Here is a 23,902-nt window from a genome sequence, read left to right on the forward strand (position 1 = left end):
GGGTTAGCGTGGGAGGAGGAAGCAAAAATGGGTCCCAAACCCCTGCTTTTATACGTGCCGAAAACCTGTTTTTCTACAGAAAAATGGCATCGCTTAGGAATAGTACGTGGAGAGGGAAGCGGTCACACACCAGGGGAATTCAATATACTTACCCCCACCCCTCTTCTGCCAAACAGAGGCAACAAACTAAAATACAAGGAAACTTTATTTTTCAGTTTTACCAAGGTTTTGCTCTGTTTTTTTTTTGATTTTTGTTTGTTTGTTTTTGTCTTCAAGCTGCTTATTAGTGGACAAGTCCGGTCAGTTTTTTTTGTATTAAAAAGGATCTTGATGGAGGTAGCTTTGTCTCTGTCCTGGCTTTTGCTTGGTCTCACCTGCACACTCGTCTCAGTAAACAAACTCAAAAATAAAATTAAAAACAAAACAACAAAAAAAGAAACAAAACTGAAATTCCAGGCGGAGGCAGCGAGCAATGCAGCCAGGTTCTCCGTGTAACAGACATGGCGCTGCGGCCTCCAGTCACTATGTACAGAGTCCATCATACATCCCCCTCTCTCCTAAGCACACTCCTCGCTCCGACGGGCTGGCTGCAGGGGAAGGAGATCCTTCTCCTCCCCGAGAGGAGCGCAGCAGCTTCCACGGAGGGAAACAGCACCCGGTCAGGAATGTCAGGCAGAGGGGTAGAGTGTGGAAGGGGTGGGGTAAGGGGTGTGTGTGGGGGGGTCACTTCAGCTTGGCCGAAAGGTCAACGGCACTGGGCCAGGGGCTCACTGCTGCTGGGCCACCTGTGGGGGGCAAGAGAAGATGATCTGAGACTCAACAGTTGGCCCACAGACCCCGGGCTTCCCCCAGGGAGCCCCCACTCTCCCCCTGCCGAGGTATCCCCGCGTACTGACCAGAGAGGGTACGTACTTGTTGAGGAGGGGGGGGCGGAGGGGGCTCGCTGCTGCGGTTGGCCAGCCGGCTGAGGATGTTGCGCTCGGACATCTGGAGGCGCACAGCCACAGGGGGGATACGGGCGATGGTGGCAGGCAAACGGGTCACATCTGCCTTCATGTCACTCAAAAGCTCCTCCAGCTGCTTCAGAACTGGAAGAGAAAGGGACACCTGTTCAGAGGGGAAAAAGGGGCACCCTACAGGGAAAAGAGAAGAGGGGACAGCCATGCTAAACACCTATTCCCCGCCCTTGTTTAACACCTTTGTGCAGCACAGCGTTGGCTGGTTTGTTCCCGGCCATCGATTCCTTGGATAGGTGCTGGTGGCTCTCAGCCAGGCATTCCACCTCTGCGAAACGCGTGTTCAGAGCCATAGACGGATGAGATGGGTCTTCTGACATGTTCAGGTAGGCAGCTCGCCGCAGCTGCTCCTCGATCACCAGCGCTTGCTCCAGGAGCTGCAAGAAGGAGCAGTAATGAGAAGTTTCAGCAGTTGCCTGAAAATCAGGTTGTTTGCAGCCCCAGGCTCTGCTGATGCAGTTCTCCACTATCAGCTATTGAGCAGCTGAACCTTCCTTCACCAGCCTCTGTTTATATTGAGTAAAGCCTAAAGAGAGCCTTTAGGGCTCCATTAAGCTAGGCCAGGTATACAAGAAAACCAGGCTACATCTAGTTTAATAGAAGACTACCATAAATCCTCTAGGATTCTCATTCCTCCTGAGATTCTTATTTTAAAGACCAAGTTGTCTGCTATTTCATTCTTTATGGAGCAAAGGGGGTGGAACTTTCTCTTTGAACCCAAGTCAGAAGTATCGCATGCTACTTATAGGAAGAGTCTAAAAGACTGTTGAGCATGTCAGGGACATTTAGAGAAATCAGTTTGGATCCTGTTACTGCAGAACTGATCAGCCGGACTACACTGAATTTTGCCCCAAGACTCAGAACTACATAGTCTTTATTTGGGTTGTCTTAAATCACTCCCAGATCTAAGCTATGGTCACTCCCAAATAGGTTGAGGCACAGGCTGAAGGCAAACCCTTTCACCAATCCATACAGCGTTTCCAAGTTCTGCTTGGGCACATGGAGTGGGTTGCAGCACACCAAGCAGAAGCTGTGATGGAAACAGCCACTTGAGCCTTAAGCCTCCTGCATACCAGTTGTTCAATAAACATTTGGAGAGAGAGCACTGAACCAAGCTCCCCAGTACTATTTCTAGCGTAAAGGAAGATCCTATCACGGAGATACTGCATGATTCTGAGATATATTGTTAATCCCCCCCCCGCCCCCCGAATGCAAGGCGGAAGCCTTCACTTTCTTAGCAGAAACTCAGAGCAGCAAACTTTTTTCTCTAGAGTTCCATCTGTCTGAAAGGCACTTACCACACTGAAGATAAATCCTTACCTTAAACCTCCTTGCCAAGAACTTATTCTTTATTTCCAGGAAGTTACCCCTGTTCATCTCACCCTTGAAGGGTTCATTGAGGATGGCGTAACGTGGATCATTCTGAATATCCTGCCAACGGGCATAGCCATGACTGAGATGGGATGAGCTCAGGCAAACAAAGGCAGTGAGAACAAGGGAATACACAGCTCAGGCAGAAGATACTGTTCTCAAGAGGGGGTGGGGAAAGGGGGTGCAGAGAGGGGAGGAACAGGAGCCAAGGAAAAGGAATGAGAACTATGTCCTGCTAAGTCTTAACTATGCTGGCAGGAAACTCCTCCTCCCACCATCACTTTCGCTCTTGTGAAAGAAGATAAAGCACTCTCTCCCTTAACGTGCTTCCGTCAGACCCAGAACGGTCACCTTCACCATGATAAGTTTATGTACAAGGGGAGAGAACTGGTCCGTCAGGGTAAGGATACTTGATAATCCCAGCAAGGAGCCAGTAGTCATGACGCCGATGCCAGATCTCATAGGTCTTCTTTGTGACAGTTGCAGCCCGCTCTTCATTCTGCCACAGGGAGTGTAGTTCTGGAAAGGCAAGAGACACCAGAACAGTTGCAAGTTATTTCACAAATGCAAGAGGGGCACACAAACAAGTTCAAGCATATAAAGACTTCTCATACCAGTGAAGCCACCATCTGCTATGTTGAACATGAAGCGCTGCTTCACTGCCTTCTTGTGCCGTTCATCTACTGACTCTTTCAGCATCTCTCCATTCTGCAGCATCACCACATCTCTCTTATCATCATCCTTTTTCTCATCTGTACACACAGGAAATTAGAAAGAACATGGCAGACACCACAGCAAGTTGGACCCACAGGGAATCCTTGCAGGAGGGAGGTTAAGGAAGAGAATGGAGTCATCATGACTCACCTTTCTCATCCAGAGTGATTATAGGAGGTTCAGGGGGATTCTCAACAGGAGCTCTGTCTTCCACTTTCTCCACATCAGCTGCAGGAGAGAAGGAGAACATGAGACGCAGGGGAACATGGCAAGTCCAAGGTTTTGTTCTTCAGCCTGTGAAACCTAATACTGATCCCCAACTCCCTGTTCGAAGCCCTGGAATAGCCCCACTGATTATCTGTATTTACACCTGTTTCTTTAGGATGAAGTGCTGAAGAAAGGAAGATGCAGCTCTAGGAAAACAGTATTTGAAGGGGAGGGGGGGCTTATTGCTGTTCAAGGTATTAAACAACCTCCCTAGAGATACCTTTGCTTTCTACTTCCATTGGCTCATCTGGTCTTTCCTTCACCTCCGGTTCCTCTACTTTTTTTTCATCTGCTTCTGTGGGGTTCACCGGGGATTTTGCTTCCTGTGGTGGTGTCTCCCCAGGCTGGGCACACTGCTGAGGACAGAAAGCAATAAGAAGCAAGGTAAAGCAGTGCATGGAAAGCAAAGACAGTCATAGCAGTTTGGAAAGCAGAGATGCACAAAACTGTCAGGCCAATTCTAAGGACCTGAGAATTATCTTTAAGTATCATTCCAAGAACTCGCCTCCATCTCAGCAGCCGAATGACACAGAAAAGGGGGCAGAAGACATTTGCAATTTCATGAGGCAAACAAGCAACTCACTCACCTCCATAGGGACCTCTGTTTCAGTAGCAGACGCACTGAGCTCTTTCTCTGGTTCGGATGACTCTCCTTGCTCCTTAGCACCAGCTCCTTCTTCTACTTTTACCCCTTCTTCTGTGTGTTCCCCACCCCAGAGCAGCACAGCAGACAAAAACAGAAGAGAAGCCATCAGTAAGATCTTCCCCTCGCTGTTACCAAGCACACATCTCCTTTGCTCCAGAGATTAGGCCCATCACAATGGGACCAACATCACTCAAGATAAGCCCCCTTTCCTGCCCACTACAAATGCTGGGCTTTTCTTACTGATGTCAGCTCATCTGAGGAAAGACACCGGTAGTGTCCTCTCTTGCCTTTAAGGGCTTACACATGTCTTTGGCAGCCCTCCTAACGCGAGAGGCAAGTTGATCTGCGTCCACCCCCAGACCCCACCACCACAGCTCCGGTGAGGGGAACAGCTAGGATGAGGTCAGGACGCAGGACTGTACAAGAAGGGAGCTCTCACCAGGTGGAGGGACAGGGGCAGGTGTATTTGGCTGCGTATCCCCTGGTGTCGAGGGAGTTGGAGTTTTGGGAGAAGGTGAACTTGGCTGTGAAAGTTTCTTGTTCTCCTCTATCTCTGCCAGTTCTGGCATACTCCAACGGCCATTTACATGCTCAAATTCCTGCACCTGCATGAGAGGGAGAGAAAGACATATAATTGGAGGAGTCATACAAAGCTTGTCCTCAACCAGAGGAGGAAGACCACTCAACATACAACAAAAATAGGTGTGAAAAGAGAGGTAAATCACTAGCCCAGGACTCCAGTGACTACAAGTTGTATGGAGAGCAAACGCTACATTGCTCTGCTAGGCACCTACCTTTTTGCGTATAAGTGACATGACACCAATGCGAGTAAGGACATGCTGTCGAGAAAGACCCTCCCGTGGGACCCCATCTGCAAAGGTCTCTGCACCATCAGCTCCAGGTTCACATAAATGGCGCATGAACAGCGAGACATAGGCCCTGGAGCAGTTAAGAGAAAAGCAATTAGACTATTAACTGGGTTAGCTGGAGACATGCACGATCAGACCCCTTCCAACACATAAGGGAAAAATCACCCTGAGACTCCTAACCCATAGTAACACAAGTTTTCGGGTTCCAGACTCCCTCAAGGGAGGATTTCCTGAGAGTTAGTGCATACATAAAGGACACACAGCTGACTCAGTACTGAGCCAGAAACAACCATAAGGCCAGAAAGGACTCAGTAGTCATTACGTGCTTGCCTGGCCATGCTACTCCTCTAAAAGCCTTCGCTTTTGGCAACTGATGAGTCAAGTCCAAGGAAGAGAACTAGAAATAAGCCTCTCCCAGCTTATACTTTGTTTCCCCTACAAAGAATCAACTAATACATTAAGAAAATGTAGTCTCTAAGGAAAGGCCAGAAAAGGCCCAATTCCCATTCTTCCCCAGAGCGAAAAGACGTTGCCAGTCTTCCACTCCTGCCTAATGCAGACTCACTTGAACTCTTTCTCTGACTTGCCACGGAGGTCCCGAACAAGCCACTGAGTGGTGAAGGCATCCTGAGGTGGCATTCCATAGCGCATGATCGCATTGAGAAAGGCTTTCCGCTGCCGGGCATTGAAACCCAATACCTAGAATGGAGGAAGAGACCGACAAGATACGGCAAGAGCCATACAGAAGCAGCTAGGATGCAAACACCTACCCTGTTAACTACTTACCTCAATGTTCCCTCCCACACGGGCAAGTAAGGGAGGCAGAGGCTTATCCTTATCATTTCTCAGGCCTTTGCGGCTAGGCCGACGAGCTGCTGAAGAGAGAAATGCAGCTAAGGAGAAGAGACAATGCACAGCATATTGTTGTGTGAATATTTCCCTTGCAGAACAGCACCACAAAGTGTAGAAGTCACCCAAATAGAGTCCCAGCTGTTCCCACGCTCAGAAAAAGTGACCCAGGAACTCTGGCTTCACCATAACTTACCTTCAGACCTCTCATCAAAGTCTTCGTCTCCTTCTTCGGAAGCAACAGAATAGTCTGACTGATTATCTGACTGGTCATCCTGCCAGTCTGAAAGAAAAACAGCACGTGAGCCTGAGACGCTACTCCGTTACTTCCCAGCAACATATACTTACACCCATTTCTCCCTCAGATTCCTGTGGATTTGTACCTCTATCCTCCTGCGAGCCATCATTGTAGTTAACTTGCTTGCGAATACGTTTGCCCTTGCCAAGATTCCTGGCCAGATCCTCCTGTTGCTGTTCATAATGGTGACGCAGCAGTTTCTCCCAGTAATCGGGATCCACTGACTCCTCCTGCTTAATGATCTCACGTTCAACCTCCTCTTCCTCCTGCCACAGAGAGGTAACAAGTTTAGAGCCCTACACTCCAAATCCCAACGTGTCTGAGCAGATAAGTGCCTGCTTGCCCTTCAAAGCATCAGAGCTCAATTCAGTTGATCCTACATTGTTCAGCAGAAGATACTAGCTGACATCCACCTCATACTCACCCCCATCTCCTCTTCACGAACCACATACTGGGCCACCTTGAAGGAGCTGAGATACTCATTCATGCCCTGAAGTTCTGTATCTTCTGTTTCATCCTGGTTCCGATCCAACAGGCGCTCAATTGCTTTGTCATCATAGTGGATGACACTGCTGTCCTCACCTTCTTTGTTATCCCCTGAGGGAAGAGCACAGGCACAGTTGCTGTGTGGATCTCAAGGGACTAGGAAAGGGAATGTCACCCTAGACTTTCCTGTAGAGCTATAATGAGCACTGTGCCTACAGTCACTCTCTAATTAAGGAGCCAGACCTCCCCACCTCCTTCAGTTCTACTCCCAGGCACTCACCCCCCTCAGTAGCCTCATCCTTGAAGAGCTCTTCAGTGCCAAATTTGAGAATGTCATCAAGTTCCTGTTTGGACATGGAGCCTGTCTTGGAGCCCAACCCTGGTCTCACTACCAGATGAGTTAGCATCATTTTCTTCTTGGCCACCTGAGTGATACGCTCCTCCACTGAGGCCCTTGTCACAAAGCGGTATATCATCACTTTCTTGTTCTGTCCAATTCTGTGTGCACGACTGAAGGCCTAGAAAAGAGATGTGCTCAGAACAGTCTAGAGCTACACAAGTAGTAGGCTGATACACCCCGCCTACCTCCACAAGTTTCCCAGTTGCCTTCATATTGGCTCTTAATATTAGCGAAGGCTGGGCCCTAGAAGAACCCTCCACTATTTCACTTCCCATCTCTACCCATCCTCACTGCTCTAATTTTGCGTATTTCTAGAGGGAAAGTCAAACATTCCTTCACTCCTCCTGATCATTTAGTTTCCCCTCTTTCCTCAGGATTACTCCATAGTGAGAGGTCTCATTCCGACTCACCTGGATATCATTGTGGGGGTTCCAGTCTGAATCATAGATAATCACAGTATCTGCTGTGGCCAAGTTGATACCAAGACCCCCAGCTCGAGTTGAAAGCAGAAAGCAGAACTGCTGAGCACCAGGAGCTTAGATAAAAGGAGAGAACAAAAGTAATCAAGGGAGAGTACATTACTCAAAGACTTGTATCTGACTCACATCACCTGAGGGGGGAACACCACTAATTTAAGATTCCAGGAGAGCCATAGAAGACTTGGGCCACAACAATCCCATGCTGACCACTAAGCAAGTACAAGACAGCAGTTTTCATTTTGCAAAGAAAGTAGGAGACTCCATACCATTGAAGCGGTCAATAGCCTCCTGACGCATGTTCCCTGTGATTCCTCCGTCAATCCGCTCATATTTGTACCCTTCGTGTTCCAAAAAGTCTTCTAGAAGGTCCAACATTTTAGTCATCTGCATATCAGAAAAACATCAAAGAGTGAGGGACAAGGGAATACCAGATCAACAGGCTCCTTTTTCAGAAAAAAAAAAACCAAACAAAAACCTCCCAGCCTTAAGGTTTTTCCCCATATACCTGAGAGAATATGAGCACCCTGTGACCTCCTTCCTTAAGGTTCTTTAACATCTTCTGGAGCAGCAGCAGCTTTCCAGAGGCTCGAATAAGAGCACTACCATCGTACATGCCATTTGGCATTTTTGGAGCTTCCTGAGAAGAGAAAAGAAAGGGAGTAAGGGGTGGAGTAGAGGAAGAAAACAGCTTGAAGGGATGTACTTGGTCTTTAGTCCCTAGCTGTCTTCATCAGATGCTGACTCACGTCCGATCATTTAGCTTGGCACAACCACAACGTGTAGCACTAGTTATATGAAACATCAGTGCTACCCTGTGCCTATTCTCTTGCAATTTGACTCCTAAGATGCCCTCCTCTTTCTTATTGACTTAGCCCCTACTCTCACTGTCTTCACCACCTTGCATGAGTCATAACTCCCTACCTGCCATACAAAGATACTGGAAAAGAAAAGGCCTTCCAGCGTGTTGGGTCTACATAAAGACAGGATGCAAAAAAACAGAAAAAAGCAGAAAGAAAGGAAGGGGAACCCCTAGGTGCCCCACTAGAGAGCTAACTAGCTCCCTGATAACAGCCATCAGGGAATTTGCTTATACAAAATAAGTGACTGGACATACCATAGCAGCCACAGGAAAGAGGTAGGGGTGGTTACAGCACTTCTTCAGATCCATAACAACATTGAGCAAGGAGACTTGGTTACCACCACCCCGTGCATTTAGTGCCTCAAAGTTTCTTGTCAAAATGTATTTATAGTATTTCCTGAAAAGAAAGAAAACCAAGCAACTCAGACACCCATCATGAGAACGATTAATGTACTCTCTTGCTAAACTCTGCAGAGCTCCTGGCATTACCAGCCAGCTACCTAGGCTTTGCCAGTGGCATTCACTATCTCTTTATCCCTTACATCAGAGCACAGGATTAGTCCTCCCTCTGCTACAGTGGCAGCAGTAAATCTTCCTCCTATCCACTGTGTGGAAAGCCCTAAAGCAAGGATGAGGCCATTTCAGCATACTCTTTGGAAGACCAGAACAGAGCAACAGTAGTTCAACAGCAGGTGCTCTCTTCATCCTCACACTTACTTCTGCATGGGGCTCAACTCCACTCTGACAATGAGTTCAGTCTTAGATGGCATGTTCTTGAAAACATCAGCTTTGAGACGCCTCAGCATGTGTGGGCCCAGCATGTCATGCAGCTTCTTGATCTGATCTTCCTTGGCAATATCTGCAAACTCTTCTAGGAAGCCCTCCAAGTTACTGCAGAGAAACAGACACTCAGCAAAAGCCACAAAGAGGGGGGGGGAAAAAAAAAAAAAAAAAAAAAGAGTGACAAGGCAGGCATGCTGACTTGCATTGCAACACATACTGGAATCTCTCTGGCGTCAGGAAGTTCAGCAGGTGGAACAGTTCTTCCAGGTTGTTCTGCAGGGGAGTTCCTGTAAGCAGCAGCTTGTGCTGGAGGGAGTAACCGTTCAGCACGCGGAAGAACTGGGAAGCAGAGAGCAGGGAAGAAACGGTGAGGAAAAACACCCTAACAAACCAAACTAAAACACATGAACATATAAAAGGCTTATTAAGTCACAGGCCTAAAAAAATAATTTCTCCTAGAAAAAGAGTTGACACCAAGCTAGCGTGCAATTTAGATCACATCAGCTGTTTGGACAAGAGCTCCAAGTAGTTCACATTCCAGTCAGGGTCACTAGACTGATCTCATTACATCATTGTTCTGCATAGCTAAAACACGACTGCAGCAAATTGTACAAGCCATCAGGTGCTGGTACGTTTCCTTTGCTCTTTTAAGTTACAAGCTCTTTCAGACCACCAATCATTTCCAGACTGCTATACTATGTACTTTTTCGTGCTAAATTAGTGTTCCACGCCCTTACAACTACTCTGCCTTGAGAATTCTGGAAATAGAGAAGTCACTCTTCCTATTCATGTCAATCTTGGCAATGTTCCAGAGCTCTGAACAAGCAGAGGAGAAAAAGAGTAAGGGTTTGCCAATGCGTCTTTAAGGTAATTTGTGCTGGTTTTCACAACAATGAAGTAATTCCAGACAGAGGTAGCGAGCAGTTAAAGTACTGAACTGAAAAGCATAAGCGTACCATGTTCACCAGCACAAATTGCCAATAAAGCAGTAATTTATTTATGAGCTTGGCCATTTCTTTGCTTATTTTACACTTAGCATGATACAAGGTCAAACTTAATGAAAGCAGCTTGTACTAGATGGCAAACAAAAAAAACAAAACAAAACACACACACAAAGAGAAACCCACAGCCACTTATGCTTTGGTTATCACACCAGGAGGATCCTTATAGCGGCCTCCACAGGGATTTATCTTTCTACATAGTTATAGTAAAAAAAACCCATCCACATTTAATTCCAAAATGAGAGTTACTGACTATATCTGCAAGACTTTGGTAGATAACCACAATCTGTCAAGAAGCATCTGACCTGTCTTGCAGCCAAACACCTGAAGCTGTCCTTATGGGGCAGGAAACTGCTCTAGGAAAAGGCAGATTTAATGGTCTTGCTGGATAACCAATTGTAATTATTGGTCACAGTGTAACCTTGAGCCTTTACATCCTCTTTCAATTAATGAATATTAATAGCAAGCATTCATTACTACTTCCAATAATTTCAATGCTAAGCATAGAATGGCATCCAGTCTTAATGCCTACAATAAAAAAAGATCTGGAAGTGACTGCAAGCACAGCTGTGATGTCTCGGAAAGATGCCTCATGCCAAGATCCAAAAAGCTAAAGCCATTTAAAAAAAAAAAAGAGAAGAGAAATGAAGAGGCAATTCTGTCTTACACAGTCTCCAAGAACCTATAAGACCAGATTTGCAATAACAATTGTTTTTAGCATACTGAGGAGTAGAACCCAGCTGAAGACAGACAAATCAATACCAGAGAATTAAGGCACAAGGGCTTAGGGAGGGGCTGGATTAAAGAAAGTACAGTCAAGTCTACTGAATTCAAACAAGCTTAGTTAAGGTGCAGCCTCATATAAAAGCAGCTATATGGCTTTCAGCATCTACACAGGCATTTTTGAGCATCTCTGCCCACCTCTCCCATTTCTGTAACATCCAACTAGTTCTGCTACAAAACTAGACAAATGCAGAGAGCAAGCCTACTCTGGAAGCCGAATAATTGTGCTCACGCAGCTTGTTTTATGCTCAGTATGATAAACCTTTCCAGAATAGAAGTGGTGCAGATATATGATCTGCTTTCAGAGAGGACAGTTCGCATTTGATAGCAACAATGACACACAGGTTTTTCTGTTTACCAGTGTATACCAATTGCCTGTTCGCCCAGAAAGAAAGCTGTTTTAACCAGCGATATGTACAAAAGTGAAGTTGTTGCCAAAGATAATTGGACTCCAAATGAAAGCTGTTGTGTTTTTTTTAAAATAACACATCAAACTAAACAACACATCAAATTTACTATCAAACGATAGAGTTCTTATGTTCTTAGGAGCAGGTATCTAATCTTCTGAACACTCTGCCCATATCCCCCTGCAATATATGCCATGCCTATAAACCACCTCTGCTTCTCTGTACCTTCGACTGATTGTTCTTCAGTCTGTGAGCTTCATCCACAATCAGACAGGCCCAGTCAATAGAGCCTAGTATGGCCATATCAATTGTGATCAGTTCATATGAGGTGAGAAGCACATGGAACTTCACAGCAGCCTCCTTCTGCAAAGGAAAAGGACAAACATGGTAACGGGATAGGGGAATGCCCCAGGACAAAGTAGTTGCAGTGTTTCTCCATCAAGTTATTCTGATGAGCCTGGTCAAACAGCACATCAAAAACTTTTCACACCCACAGTTTCCTGTCACAAGATTCAGAATGCTACCCAAACCATTCTAGCCTTTCAATCCCCCATTACTGTCTCAACACGTGTAAGTCTCCTCCACCGCCTCAGTACCTGCTGCTTCTGGACAGCTGCCGAATACTGCAACAGGGAAGTTTAACAAATACACAGCAAAAAGAGGTATGTTAGGGAAATGAGATTTGGAGAGGAGTGGCTCATCAAAAAGCTAAGACTTAAGAAGAGAAGTAGTTTATCATGGAACTTTAAATTACTGTTAGTGCTTAATACAGTTCAATTGCAAGGGAAGCAAAGGATTCCTATCTATCTCTGCCACTGTAAAAGCTTTAGCTCCCATGTTGCTTTTACTAGGAAGATTAAGGTTCTACAAAAACTAGCCGCCTAGACCAGACTCTTCCTGTCTGGGCACAGAATGCAATTTCTCAGATGTCTAGGCATGGCCTCACTGTCAGCCAGTTCCTCAAATTAAAAAGTTCATACTTTTCTTTGTATGTCAGCCTTTTTCATACAATGGCAATTCTGACATTGACTTAGATTTGTAGACATGATGCACAACTTCACAGATTAAGTAGAAGAGACAAAGGGACTTGCCTATGGTCAGTATTACCTTTGTCAACTCTTTTTCCAGTAATGAATTAGTTCAGACTAGTAGGAGTGTTTAAACAGTCTAGAGCAGGAGTCTAAACGCCCACTAGTCATCAATTTGCAGTTATTTCCCCTTAGAAACCACAAGTATAATCAGTTCCCAGGGACATCACAGTATCTGAATCTCAGCTGCTGAAAGCCAGTCTAGTGTATCTCCTCTTTCCATTCAGGCTTGCATTACAGCAGAGTTCCATACCTTCATTCTGGATGCTTTTTTGCCTCCACGTATGGCATTATCCTCAAAAGTGAACTCATTCTCACGGATGATGGCCCGGCTGTCTTTGTCCCCAACATAGGTCACTACATACATATCTGGGGCCCACATCTCAAATTCTCGTTCCCAGTTGATGATTGTGGACAGTGGGGCACTCACCAAGAAGGGACCCTTTGAGTGGCCCTATGAATAGAGTCGGTAAGAGCATTAGATGAATGCAACCACTAACACAGGCAGAATCTCCCTGGGTAGTGATCTCCCAGCTCTCACCTCTTTGTATAAGGAATATAGGAACACAGCTGTCTGCACAGTCTTTCCCAGACCCATTTCATCAGCCAAGATTGTATCTGTGCCTTGGGCCCAAGAGAATCGCAGCCAGTTCAGTCCTTCCAGTTGGTAGGGATGCAAGGTACCCCCTGTTACATCAAGGTACTCTGGTTGCCGGTCATACTTCACTGTTGGCTACAGTGGAAAGAAGGAAGAGTTGAGATCCTTTACCTTATCTAGACAGTTACCAAGACTCCTTTCCTGGTCACTCATATATTCCTTAGTGCAGATAAGACTTCACAGATGATGACTAGACTAGCACCAGACAAAATTCCCACATCACCAAAGGTATCAACCAAAAAGCTTTTTTTTTTTTTTTGCAAAAGCCTTTCATCAAAAGCCAGCCAGTGTCTCACCCAATGAAGGTGCACCTTTGTCTGAATGCTCTATAACCCATTCATTCTTTGGGCCAGGAAGGAACTCTAAACCATGTGCTCTTCATTCCTCTGTTTCCTATTTACTTGCCTCCCTCCCCAAAATAAGCAGCTACATCAGATGGCCCCTAAGCAATAAACAGTAACTTACATCCACCGTGGGAGTCTCAGGGGGCCTTTCCAGTTTCCGCATCTTCACTTTCTTTAACTTCTTACCAGGCCTGCCCTCTTCACCTCTCATCAGCTCCCTGTGCAGAGACAGTCCCAAGAACATGCAAGTTTAACAGCTTTTGTAACAGATAGAGGGAAAACTATTGCAAAGAATAGAAGGGTGATCACCCAGCTCAAATAGGCTCAAGAGAACAGGGCTGGAACCATCATGAACTGGTGGAGAGGCACAAGGTCCCTGCCCAAAGGAATAAGGAGTCAGTAACAAGAAGATGCTCCTTGGCAATCTCCATATATTAATGGAACCAGCGCTAGGGATTGACACACTCCAGTATTTTCTCAAAGGAAAGGAAAAAGAATACAACCTCTAGATACTTCTCTTACCTGTGATTCCAGTAGGCTTGCTTGTAGAGGTCATAATCTTGGATATCCACATCTTCGCTTTCCCAGGATGCCTGGTCATAGGGTAGGTCTCTCCATTTAATCAAATAGTGGACATTACCCTTCTTATCCACACTGTGGAAGAAACCAGTAAGTCTTAAGCACAATGAAATGACAGTATTCACCCAATCCACTCAAATGGAAGAGAAGGAAAGGATCCCTTAATGAAACAACAGAAAAGTGTTTGACACCAACAAAAGAACTCCCACCATTTCCCCCACTCACACTGCAGTTTAGCTCATCCACTCTCCCTTAGCCCTGCTTAAGACCTTTAAGGTTGAAAATCCTCTTTGCTACTTCCCCTACCTATGATTAAGGATCCTGTGGATCATCATCCACTCAGGCTTGATCCCATATCGATAGAAGCGCTCCTCCATCTCAGCATATTTGGGGTCCTTATTTTTCCTTTTTCGGCTTTTCTCCTCTTCCCCTCCAAAGTCCCCTGAGGGTGGCTCATCCATATCATTTTTGCGTTGATAGTTACGAAACATGACCTGGCAGTGCAGCTCCAGCTGGATCGGGACAGAAGCAGTTAGTAGGCGTTTTCCCCCCTAGTGATCAAAACTACCTCCCCCCCAACTATCCATGACATGACATGGTTAGAATCCCCCACTCACCTGCAACTCTGACACCCAAGAGCAGTGCCAGTAGGACATGCCCTGCCATTTGACAAAGAACTGCCTTTCAGGCCGACCCTCCAGAGGCTTAGGGGGAGGAGCATTAGGGTCTGCATCAGGTGGACGTGGTGGTGGGGGGCCAACTGGGGGCTGACCCCATTTCCAGATCAAGATCTTCTGCACCTTTCCTTTCAAAGCTGGGCACTGAAAAGTTAAACAGAGCTTGTTACATCAGAGGGTATGTACTCTAACACACAAGCACTGAGGAGTAGAAACGTACAGAGTGACAGTCCTCTTCCTTAGTTATAGCTTTACTACAGAGACGGAATTTGCTTTTTGAACTTGGAAGTTTTCATCATCTTATCTCCAGCATTTCTTTTGAGGTTTTCTCCAGCCTGTCTTTTTTTTTTTTTCTCTAGGACTGGCAAACCACAAACTGAATTCAGTATCTCAATTTAGGTGTCTCCCCGGGGCCACACCAATTCAGAAATTCTACTTGAAATACAGGAATTGCTAGGCTTGATAAGCCCAGTAGTCTATCCAACCGCAACTCCAACAAAGCGTGTACAGAAAATATTTTGCTGTACAACTGTCAGCCCAGCATAGGGATACATCCTGAAGCAGCTTTTTTGTTCATCATCTTAGAAGTCCTTACCGCCTAATGAAAGCGCCTAACACCATTTATAATACTTCAAGAACTTCCTGCACAAGCGTGACATTTCTCCCAACCATCTACTAAGAAAGGGCTTAGCATTACCAAGCTTGCAGGGCAAAAAATCTGTTTGGCTCAGCACCAGCTTAAAATATTTTTTTTTTTTTTTTTTGAAGTACTGGGCTTGCTTGTACTCATTCTCCTGCTTCTACATACATACAGAATCCAAGAGAATTGAGCCTTGGTATCCTGGACCCAAAACTGCCCAACTACTCGGCACATGGGCAAACTTCACAAGTCTCAATGGCTATAACCCTGTCCTTCCTGCTGTCTGGAGAAAGCAGCCCATCAACAGGGCGCAATCCAGCCACAGAAAGCCAGTCCTTGATGTTTTATTACAAAAGCGTGAGAGGACATAAGAGTCTTTGGAGGACTAAGCATTTCTGGGAAAATATGATGATCCAAACAAATTAGATTGATCCTCTATTGTAGCAATAGGAGAATGGTACTAGTAGAAACTCACAGTGCAGCGAGGACACAGCCACTCTCCGTTGGGAATCTCTGGCAATGGGGGATTCAGACAGTGGATGTGATAGGATGAAGGACAGGCATCACAGCACAGCAGCTCTCCTCCATCCTTGCAGACTCTGCAGAACTCCATGTGGTGGTCATCCTCTTCCTCAGCATCCCCCACAACATCCTCCAGGATTTCCTCACCTTCAGAGTTATCCTCCTTTGCTTCCCACTGAATGCCCTCCTTTTCCTATAGGAGAGGGAAATCAGAAAACCAAAGTCACACATTTATGATTATTTTATTACCGCAGAAGAGCAGCCCCATGTCACTTGACGTCCCCCCTCCATGGGCTCTTGCACAGTTTGGGGGAATCCAGTACTCACACAGTGTGGGCAGCTCCATTTGCCCTCTGGAGCTTTCTCCATGTCTGGGTCCAGGCAAACCATGTGGTAGGCACGAGGGCAGGTATCACACAGTATAATTTCTCCTCCCTGCTGGCACACCTCACAGTAGTCCTGGTGATCAGTCTCATAGCCATCCACAGCCACTGTGGAGTCCTCCTCACCTGCAGAGGATGGTGAGGAGTTACAGCAGTACAAGCCACAGGTACAGGCTTCCTACAGCAAGGGAGGGTACTCTCCCAACAGCCTACATAGTAATATAAAGATCCAGAATCCAGAACTCTTGCTGTATCTATGTGAGTAAACATGGCAGGGAGCAAGAGTTGGAACAGGAGTAAAACAAGACCCCTTTGCGCCTCCTTCCACCCATGAAATTAAAGGTGTAGTTGAGGCCAGGAAAACTCAATTATTCCCTTATCAAGGTGAGAAAGAACTCCTGAAAAATCTTTTCCTTATTAAAAATAATAACAGGTTCTTCCTTCACAAAAAATTCTCCTCCCTTGAGTATGCTGTTAAATATCCAAATTCTGCACAAACATTTCTCTAGTCTTTCTACACACTTAGCTGCGCTTCTGTCTCCAACTGACAGCAAGCATCAATACCTTTCTTTTTCTTTTTCCCAGCTTTGAGTTTTTTGCGACTGCGGCTACTACGGCTTGTAGATCCGTCTGAAACAGAGTAGCTGTTGATGCTAGCATCATCGAAGTCTGACTCGACATCCAGATCATCATCTTCACTCTGAGGTAGGTAAGAAAAAAAGCTATGCTAGTCAGGCACGCATGCTGGGGGCAGCAATCAGACATGCATCCCAGCGTTTCTAGCACATCATCACCTCCTCCTCAGAAGGTCAAGGAATGCGCATCACTTACTGATGATCTTTTACGCTTGGAACCAAATCCTCCCAGTTTGATTTTCAAAGGCGCCACCTTCTTTGTTTTAGGTTTCTTGATATCAGGAATACGAGGACTGGCCTTTGGCTTCCGCCGGGCATTGGGTCCTGGGAACAGAGGAGCCTACAGGTCAGAAGGACTATCGCTTTGACACCACTAACCCTCTACCATCCTGCCAGATTCTTCTTCTCACCTTTGCCCTCCTTTGTCTTGGCTTTCCTGAGTGGCACATCTACAGGGGGCTGTGGCAGGACAGCATCCACATTTGTCACCATACTCTCCACTACTGCAACAGCTGCAGCTGCAGCAGCTGCCACAGATGCACCTGAACTTCCCTTGAAGGGGTTGTTTGTGCTAAACTCCCTCCATTTGGCTCCCAGCACCATCATCATCTTCGACACTGCTATTTTAGGGTTCTTGGCTGCAATAAGTGGCCTGCGTACAGTTAAGGAAGAAAGAGTTACCAAACCACCCTGAAATCTAGATCATTATTCCTCCCCGCCTGCCACCCCCATCAGCACCTCTATCTCAAGCCACATTCCTTTCTAATCTTTGATCTCAACAGCCAATGAATCTTTCCACTCCCATCCTTCACTCTGTGTGGAGGATGCAAATGCTCAGAGGCTTGGAAAGTGAAATGGAATTTAGTATACTAGGGAAGAAAGAGGACTGGGAGTGAGGATTTTCATCATCTCGATCACTGAAAACAAAAGAAGATGCGGATCAATTATTTTACTGTTGCTTCATTTTTTGCTCTAGTAGGACACTAGTGCCTCTAATGTGCCTTGAGGTTCCAAAACCAAAGAACCTAGTCCTTGTCCCATCTCTTTTTTTTTGTTCTCCAGAGTCCTTTCAAGTGCAAGCTTGCAGTTCACCTGACAAACTGGCTGAATGCTTTGTAGTTGGTGAGAGTGCGGTAATCCTCCTCTGTGAAGATATGATCAATATCCTCCATGCCCCAATCTTCCAGGAGCTGAGCAGATGACTTCGGCTCCTATGCAAAGAAAATTGCAGCAACTCTAAGAAAAAGCTCTGTTTCTGCCCTGGGAAAGAGTAGAACTTCCACACACCTACAGATGACCCAATAGGTCAGTACTGGGGAATATTTTCTCCCCCTGTCCACTTATCACTGCCATAGGACACAGCCTCAATAGAACATCAGTGGAGATGGGAAAAGTCTTTGGATTCAATACACATTCTAGGCGTGTTTAAGGCCGAAGAGGGGAAGGAGTGCAAGGTGGAAAAATGGTTAAGTGAAACAGTTCTAGTGAAGGAAGAGGAGACCGAACAGGCCCAAGTCCATGTGCCATCACAAATGGAGAGCACAATGATCCCCAAAATCTGATACATGGGAATGAGGAGCAAGCAAGCAGTCAGTCAGCAGGGTAGCCTCTCACCTTTGAGTCATCATCTTCTTCCTCTTCTTCCTCCTCCTCCTTGCGCTTGGCTTTGTTTTTCTTTTCCTTCTTGGGCCCTAATTTCTTCTTTTTCTTCTTCCCAGGAGTGTAGTCGCTGCCCTCACTGTCAGAGCGCAGAACCTCCTCCTCTTCTTCCACAAACTCATTCCCCTCACCAGAGCTGTCCCCAAGCTGGGGAGGGAGGGAGAGAGAAGATCAGGCAGCTGTGAGAAAATACCCTGGGATAAGCACTGAACACCACGCTCTCCCCAAGCTCTAGAGGGTTCATACAAAGGATTGCTGCCATAGGCCAACAACAACAGTAGGCACCCTCACCCCATGTACCCATGTTCTAGAGTGTGACTTTAGGCATCCTTTTCCTTACCTCCTTCTTCTGACGCTTGCTGAGCTTGGGCACTTTGGGTTCCTTTAGTTTCTTGGGCTTCTTCTTCTTCTTGATTTTGGGTGTGTCAGCCTCTGATAGAAGCTCTTCCTCTGGCTCTTCTTCAGGCTCTGGAGGGGGAACAGGTGACATGTCTCATTCAAACCCCATCTGCACACCACAGCAGTAGCCCACTTCTCACAGAGATCACTCAACTTGTCTATTTCTTGCTACATACTTACAAACATAGAAGTGTTTATAACTGCTTACTCTGTTACTGTTCACAACAGATACTAGGTAATCATATCATAAGTCACCACTGCATATGGTTTTCACTCTCCCCCCAACACCACCTATTTCCACAGTATTCCTCCTCCAAGCAGAGTTGCACTCAGATCTCGGGGACCAGAGATCTGCCATAACCAAATGAGAAGTGGAAAGCACACAGAATAAATGGCCACATCTCAAGGAGACAAAACAGTGAATATATTGGAGAACATGACTAGGATACTGACTAGGGTCCATGGCTCTCCAGGACAGAAACCCACAACTACCCAGTCTCTTCAGCAGTACGGAGCATCATACAGCCACATACAAAATACAGGCCAGTAAGCCACCACTTGTCCTCCTCCATAGGAAAGTTGTTACTCAGCAACTCCATTTGACACAACCTCCCACCAACCCCTTCCCCTCTGAGCCAACAGCTAGCAAGCTCTATGCCCAGGCAGAGGAATGAACGCCAGCTCCCCACCATCACAGGCTCCCATCTGTGTCCCTGCTTCCCTGCCTGCCCCCCGCCCAAGCAGTAGGGGTGGCCAGGCAGCCCTTCCCTTTGTGGCAAGCTGCGGGAGCAGCCTGGCCACCCGCCCTCCCCTGCCGCCCCGCCCACCGCACACAGCCGGAGTCACTCCTTCTCCCTCCAAGGGAAAATGGCCTCCTGACCACAGGAGCTGGGCAGGATGGAGGAAGCCACAGGTCAGAGGAGCTACGGCAGCCAGGGGTGAAACAGCAGAGGTTGATCTCTCAGAACCTGGGGTCCCGTGGTTGGCCACTGCCATATTCCCAATCGATGGATGTATCTTTGCTCCCACAATCCTGCAATACCAGGTCCTCCAGGGAAACCCACCTCTTCTTATCCCCCAAGTTCTCATTTAGAGCCTCTAGTGTCCCATCCTTTCCAACATATTACCTAAATCTCTACAGTTTGCAGGGATTTTAACAGCTTTTCCTTCACCAAGATTTTCCTTACGAGGCTTACTGACAGTTCCCTTCTGCCTAAGATTTCAGAGGTGCCAGAAAACCCCAGAGTCAAGGCTTAAGAAAAAACACCAAAAAAAAAACCAACCATAAAGCCCACAGGACCATTTTCCCTTTCTAGTTGCAACATTCCTCCTATATGATACTACAAGACTACAGCATGAGTTAGTAGAAAAACTCAGACTTGTCTTACAGTCCAGCACATCAGGATATGCATTATTCCTTTTCACAAGGAAGCAGAGAATCCAGATGTAGGTCCACAGAGCAAGTCATCAACAACAGCAGCCGCAACAAAAAACCCAAAATAGAAGAGCACCCAGCACTCTAACTCAAGTCGCATCAAGACGATGAGGATGCAAACACAAGGGAAAAGGTAAGGTACAAAGACTACAAGGAAAGCAAAGGTGAGCAAGCAGCACAGAGCGAGAACCAAAAGAAACCTCAGTAATTGGGTGTGGTGATTAAGGAAAGTGGGTCACACAACAGCCCAGGGCAGTTTGCTGCGGACGTCAACTGGTCTGAGTTCCCAGATGAAAGAAAGCCAGGTACCCTGCCTTTTCACACACTACCCCCCTTCCTCCTCCCCATTCACAAAATATGAAACTCGCAGGCATTTTGGTACCCTGTCAGAATCGGATGCTCTGCCTCCATGCCTTACACCTCCTCAAAGTACAGTCCCCAACAACCTGCAATGGCTTGGAAGAAAATCAGCTTCACCTGACACAAAGCCATGAGCCTCACGCTTTGAAGTAATCCTAGGACTCAGGTATCAAAATCAAAAACATACGCATGACTCGTAGTAAAAAAAAAAGTAGTTCCCGAGCACAGCATGTATTTCACACATTCAGCTTGAGACCAGCATTACGCCCATTTCACACACATGCCCTGCAGGCTTTCCGTACCTGGATGCTGGGGGATAGCATTGTTCAACAGGATCTCCATCTCATCATCATCGCTACCCCCTGAGCACGGTGACGGAGATCCAATGCCCGATGCCATGTCCTCCAAACTGGGGGAGGCCTGGGCTTACACAAGGTGTCGGTCTTCTTGCCAGCCAAGCCAGTACTTACTTCATTGGAAAGAAAAAAGAGAAAGTTACAGCAGACCTGCACTCCGTCTTCCCAAGCAATAGTGCTACCAAGAGGATCTGAGAGAAAGCTTAGACAGCAACTTTACTGGATTTGGAGCCTACGGATAATAGAAAAACTGGCAGCAAGTATCAGCTTAAGAGTTGTGATGAAGCAGGCTCTGAAGACACTAGATATTAAACTGAGTCAGCAACTCATCCCTGGCGAGGAAGCCAAAACAGCTGTCCTATAGGAAAATTCTCCCGTCCTCTGCAGCCAGGTGCCCTCGGCTATTTCTACCTCGGGCTGGGAGAAGGAGGCAAGGCAGCAGGGCTTCCAGAAGAGACCGCGGACCAGCCGGGACGCTGTCAGCGAGCCGCGGTACGGTGCCCGGTACGGCGGACAGCGGCGGCACCGGTAGTCCCCGAACTCGCCCGCCCAAACTTGGCGGGCCGGCCCCCGGGCTGACACCGCCGCTGCCGGAGAAGCAGGCCAGCGTCGCCCTCCTCCGGCTCCGCCGCCGGCCCCACACAAAAGGCAGAGCAGGCTCGGCGGCGCCGACAGCCCCGCTCCGCTGCCCGCCGCACCCGCGCCCCCGCCCGGAGCGGGGCTGCGCGCCGAAGGGCGGGGGCGGCGGGAGGGGGGCGGGGGGTGTGAGGAGAAGAGGGGGAGGGGGGTTGGGGGGGGAGCGTCTCGGCGGGGCACGCTCGCCCGGGCGGGGGCGCGGGGCGGAGCCGGGGCAGTCCGGCTCGCATGCGGCGAGGGGCCGCCTCTCCCCAGGGACGGCCGCCGGGGCGGGGGCCGGGCGGTAGGCGCAGGCCGGGGCTGCGGGGACCGGCAGGGCGGCCGCTCTCCGGGGCGGGTGAGGGGGAAGGCGGGGGAAACGTCCTGGTGCCGCCCGGGGCAGAGGGACGGCGCAGCCCCAGAGGGAAGGGGAGCGGCTGCCGGGGGCCGATGGGGCGCCCGGCGGAGAGGGGCGCCCGGCGGTAGGGACGCCCCAAGAGGCGACGGAAGGCCCTGCCCGCCCTCGTCCCCTCCCGGCTCCTCACCCGGCTCCAGACCCCGGTTCCTCTCTCACCGCCGCCACCGACTGCTGCTGCTGCTGAAGGGAAAATGGCTCCGGCCCCGGCACCGCCTCTTAAAGGGGAAAAAACCCGGCCAGGCCCCGCCCCGCTCCCGCTTCCATCCCATAATATGCCCCGGGACCCTGGCAACAGGCTCCGCCTCCGTCTCCTCGGCAACCACCCCCCCACTCCGAGACATCCCATAATACTCGCCCTCCCCTCAGAACTTCCCACTCACTGCCCGGCCCGGCATCCCATAATAATAACCCCTCCCGCCGGGAACATCCCATAATATGCTCCCCCCCCTCAGAGAAACATCCCATAATACTCCCCAGGCTCGCACCCCTTCGCTCCGGCATCCCATAATACTCCCCCCCCCCGCCCGGGACCCCGCGCCGGGGCAAGGGCGCCCCCCGGCCTGCCATCCCATAATAAGCACGTCCCTCCTGCGGGGGGGGGGGGGGGGGGGCACACTGTAGTAAACCCCCCCAACATCCCATAATAGTCACACCCCGGGCGCACATCCCATAATAGTCACTCCCCCCCCCCCCCCGCCCAGGCAGGCATCCCATAATAGTCGCCAGGAGCCACCGTCCAGCCAGGCATCCCATAATACTCGCGGCCGCCCGCCCCGCAGCCCGCGGGGCTCCGACGAGCTGCCACCGCCCCCCGGCCCGGCCCGGCCCCGCCCGCCCCACCTGCCCGCCGCCCCGGGGCCCGGCCCGGACCCCGGCCCTCTGCGCCACCGCCGTCAAGGTCCCGGGGCACGGGGCCAGCCACGCAGCCCGCAGCGCTCTGGCATCGCCTGGCCCCTGCGCGCCGCCCGCTGACACAGGCCCCAGGCAGCCCGCGGAGGGCACCTCCCTCCCCCGGGCAGGAGGCGCCGGGACCCCGCCACCAGGCCCCGATCTTGGGGCTGAGCACCCCGCTCGCTCCCCTTCCCTGGTCCCACGCCCTGAGAGGGATGTGTGGCCTCGGTGGCACGTTTTCGCCTTGATGCAGGCAGCGGGCTGGGGCCCGCCATACCCCACCCCGCACGCTCCCGGGCCCTTCCGAGGCCGGCCATCCATCCCCAGCCCATGGCACCCCACAGTGTGGTCACCGCCACCACCAGCCTGTGCGTGGGGAGGCCACAGTGACTCACACTGCCTCGCCGCCTGCCACGCAAGGGCCTCTCCCGACTGCTGGTACCCACAGAGCGATGGGCACCCCAGGGGTGTAACAGCATCTCCGTGTGTTCTGTCCCTCCCTCTCGCCCCGCTCCTTGCTGCGGCCCTCCGCCAGGAAACTTGTCATCGCTCTGCACGGACGTCAACAGTCCACAAGTATAAATACACCCCAGTTATGCACGTGCAACCGCATCATTAATTTCCCATTGAACAAAATCACACCCCGTAACACCCCGCCTATCCCCCGTTCAGCATCTTTGTAACACCCATTAATGTCAACGAAGAGGCACAGTCCTTGCCCATGTCTCCCGCTAAACACGCAGACTGTGCTCGTTCCTCCTCAAATGCAGGCCGACGCTGTCCCGCGCCTGGCAGAGCACGTGTACCTTTCGTCCTGCCACCGTCAAACACCCCGAACACGAGTGGAGGATTCACCGTTACGGACTGCAACAGGTCGTTGCAGATCCCGTAACACGATCTTTGCTTTGTTCCGCCAAACCACGCCAAAAATACGTCAGGGCAGGCGAATATTCCATGACACCATCCCATCGCCTCTGCCGCATGCCGGAGCGTCTCGGAATATCGGTAAACTCTC

At 49.0% G+C, this 23,902-nt stretch overlaps 1 protein-coding gene and 1 non-coding gene across 14 annotated transcripts; both read right to left on the reverse strand.

Annotated features, from left to right (window-relative positions):
• Positions 1-187: 187 nt before the first annotated feature.
• Positions 188-22,225, reverse strand: CHD4 (chromodomain helicase DNA binding protein 4). 13 transcript variants are annotated; one of them, XM_054188645.1, is made up of 40 exons: positions 22,124-22,225; positions 20,910-21,076; positions 18,754-18,881; positions 18,369-18,560; positions 17,847-17,965; positions 17,165-17,406; positions 16,951-17,078; positions 16,684-16,819; positions 16,064-16,245; positions 15,690-15,929; positions 14,515-14,718; positions 14,204-14,409; positions 13,841-13,972; positions 13,440-13,536; positions 12,858-13,049; positions 12,570-12,770; positions 11,454-11,591; positions 9,255-9,376; positions 8,972-9,145; positions 8,510-8,651; positions 7,901-8,032; positions 7,662-7,779; positions 7,327-7,451; positions 6,797-7,034; positions 6,455-6,627; positions 6,116-6,296; positions 5,929-6,015; positions 5,670-5,755; positions 5,449-5,582; positions 4,809-4,953; positions 4,454-4,619; positions 3,956-4,065; positions 3,589-3,724; positions 3,252-3,329; positions 3,002-3,139; positions 2,798-2,906; positions 2,337-2,469; positions 1,198-1,393; positions 897-1,088; positions 188-809 (listed from the first exon to the last, which is right to left on the reverse strand). In XM_054188645.1, exons 2-40 carry the CDS (start codon positions 21,004-21,006, stop codon positions 724-726), a joined length of 5,835 nt encoding a protein of 1,944 aa, XP_054044620.1. In that variant the 5' UTR covers positions 21,007-21,076; positions 22,124-22,225; the 3' UTR covers positions 188-723. The 13 variants fall into 13 exon arrangements, with proteins under 13 accessions (XP_054044620.1, XP_054044622.1, XP_054044618.1 ...); XM_054188647.1 differs by having other exon boundaries at positions 188-785; positions 913-1,088; positions 3,589-3,721; positions 5,670-5,758; XM_054188643.1 differs by having other exon boundaries at positions 3,589-3,721; positions 5,670-5,758.
• LOC128904694 (small Cajal body-specific RNA 11) lies at positions 4,287-4,426 on the reverse strand. The gene has a single exon (XR_008464610.1). It is a non-coding gene; the product is annotated as a small Cajal body-specific RNA 11 (non-coding RNA).
• Positions 22,226-23,902: the final 1,677 nt, after the last annotated feature.

This window comes from Rissa tridactyla, chromosome 1 (genome assembly GCF_028500815.1).
Source record: "Rissa tridactyla isolate bRisTri1 chromosome 1, bRisTri1.patW.cur.20221130, whole genome shotgun sequence".
Lineage (NCBI taxonomy): Eukaryota > Metazoa > Chordata > Aves > Charadriiformes > Laridae > Rissa > Rissa tridactyla.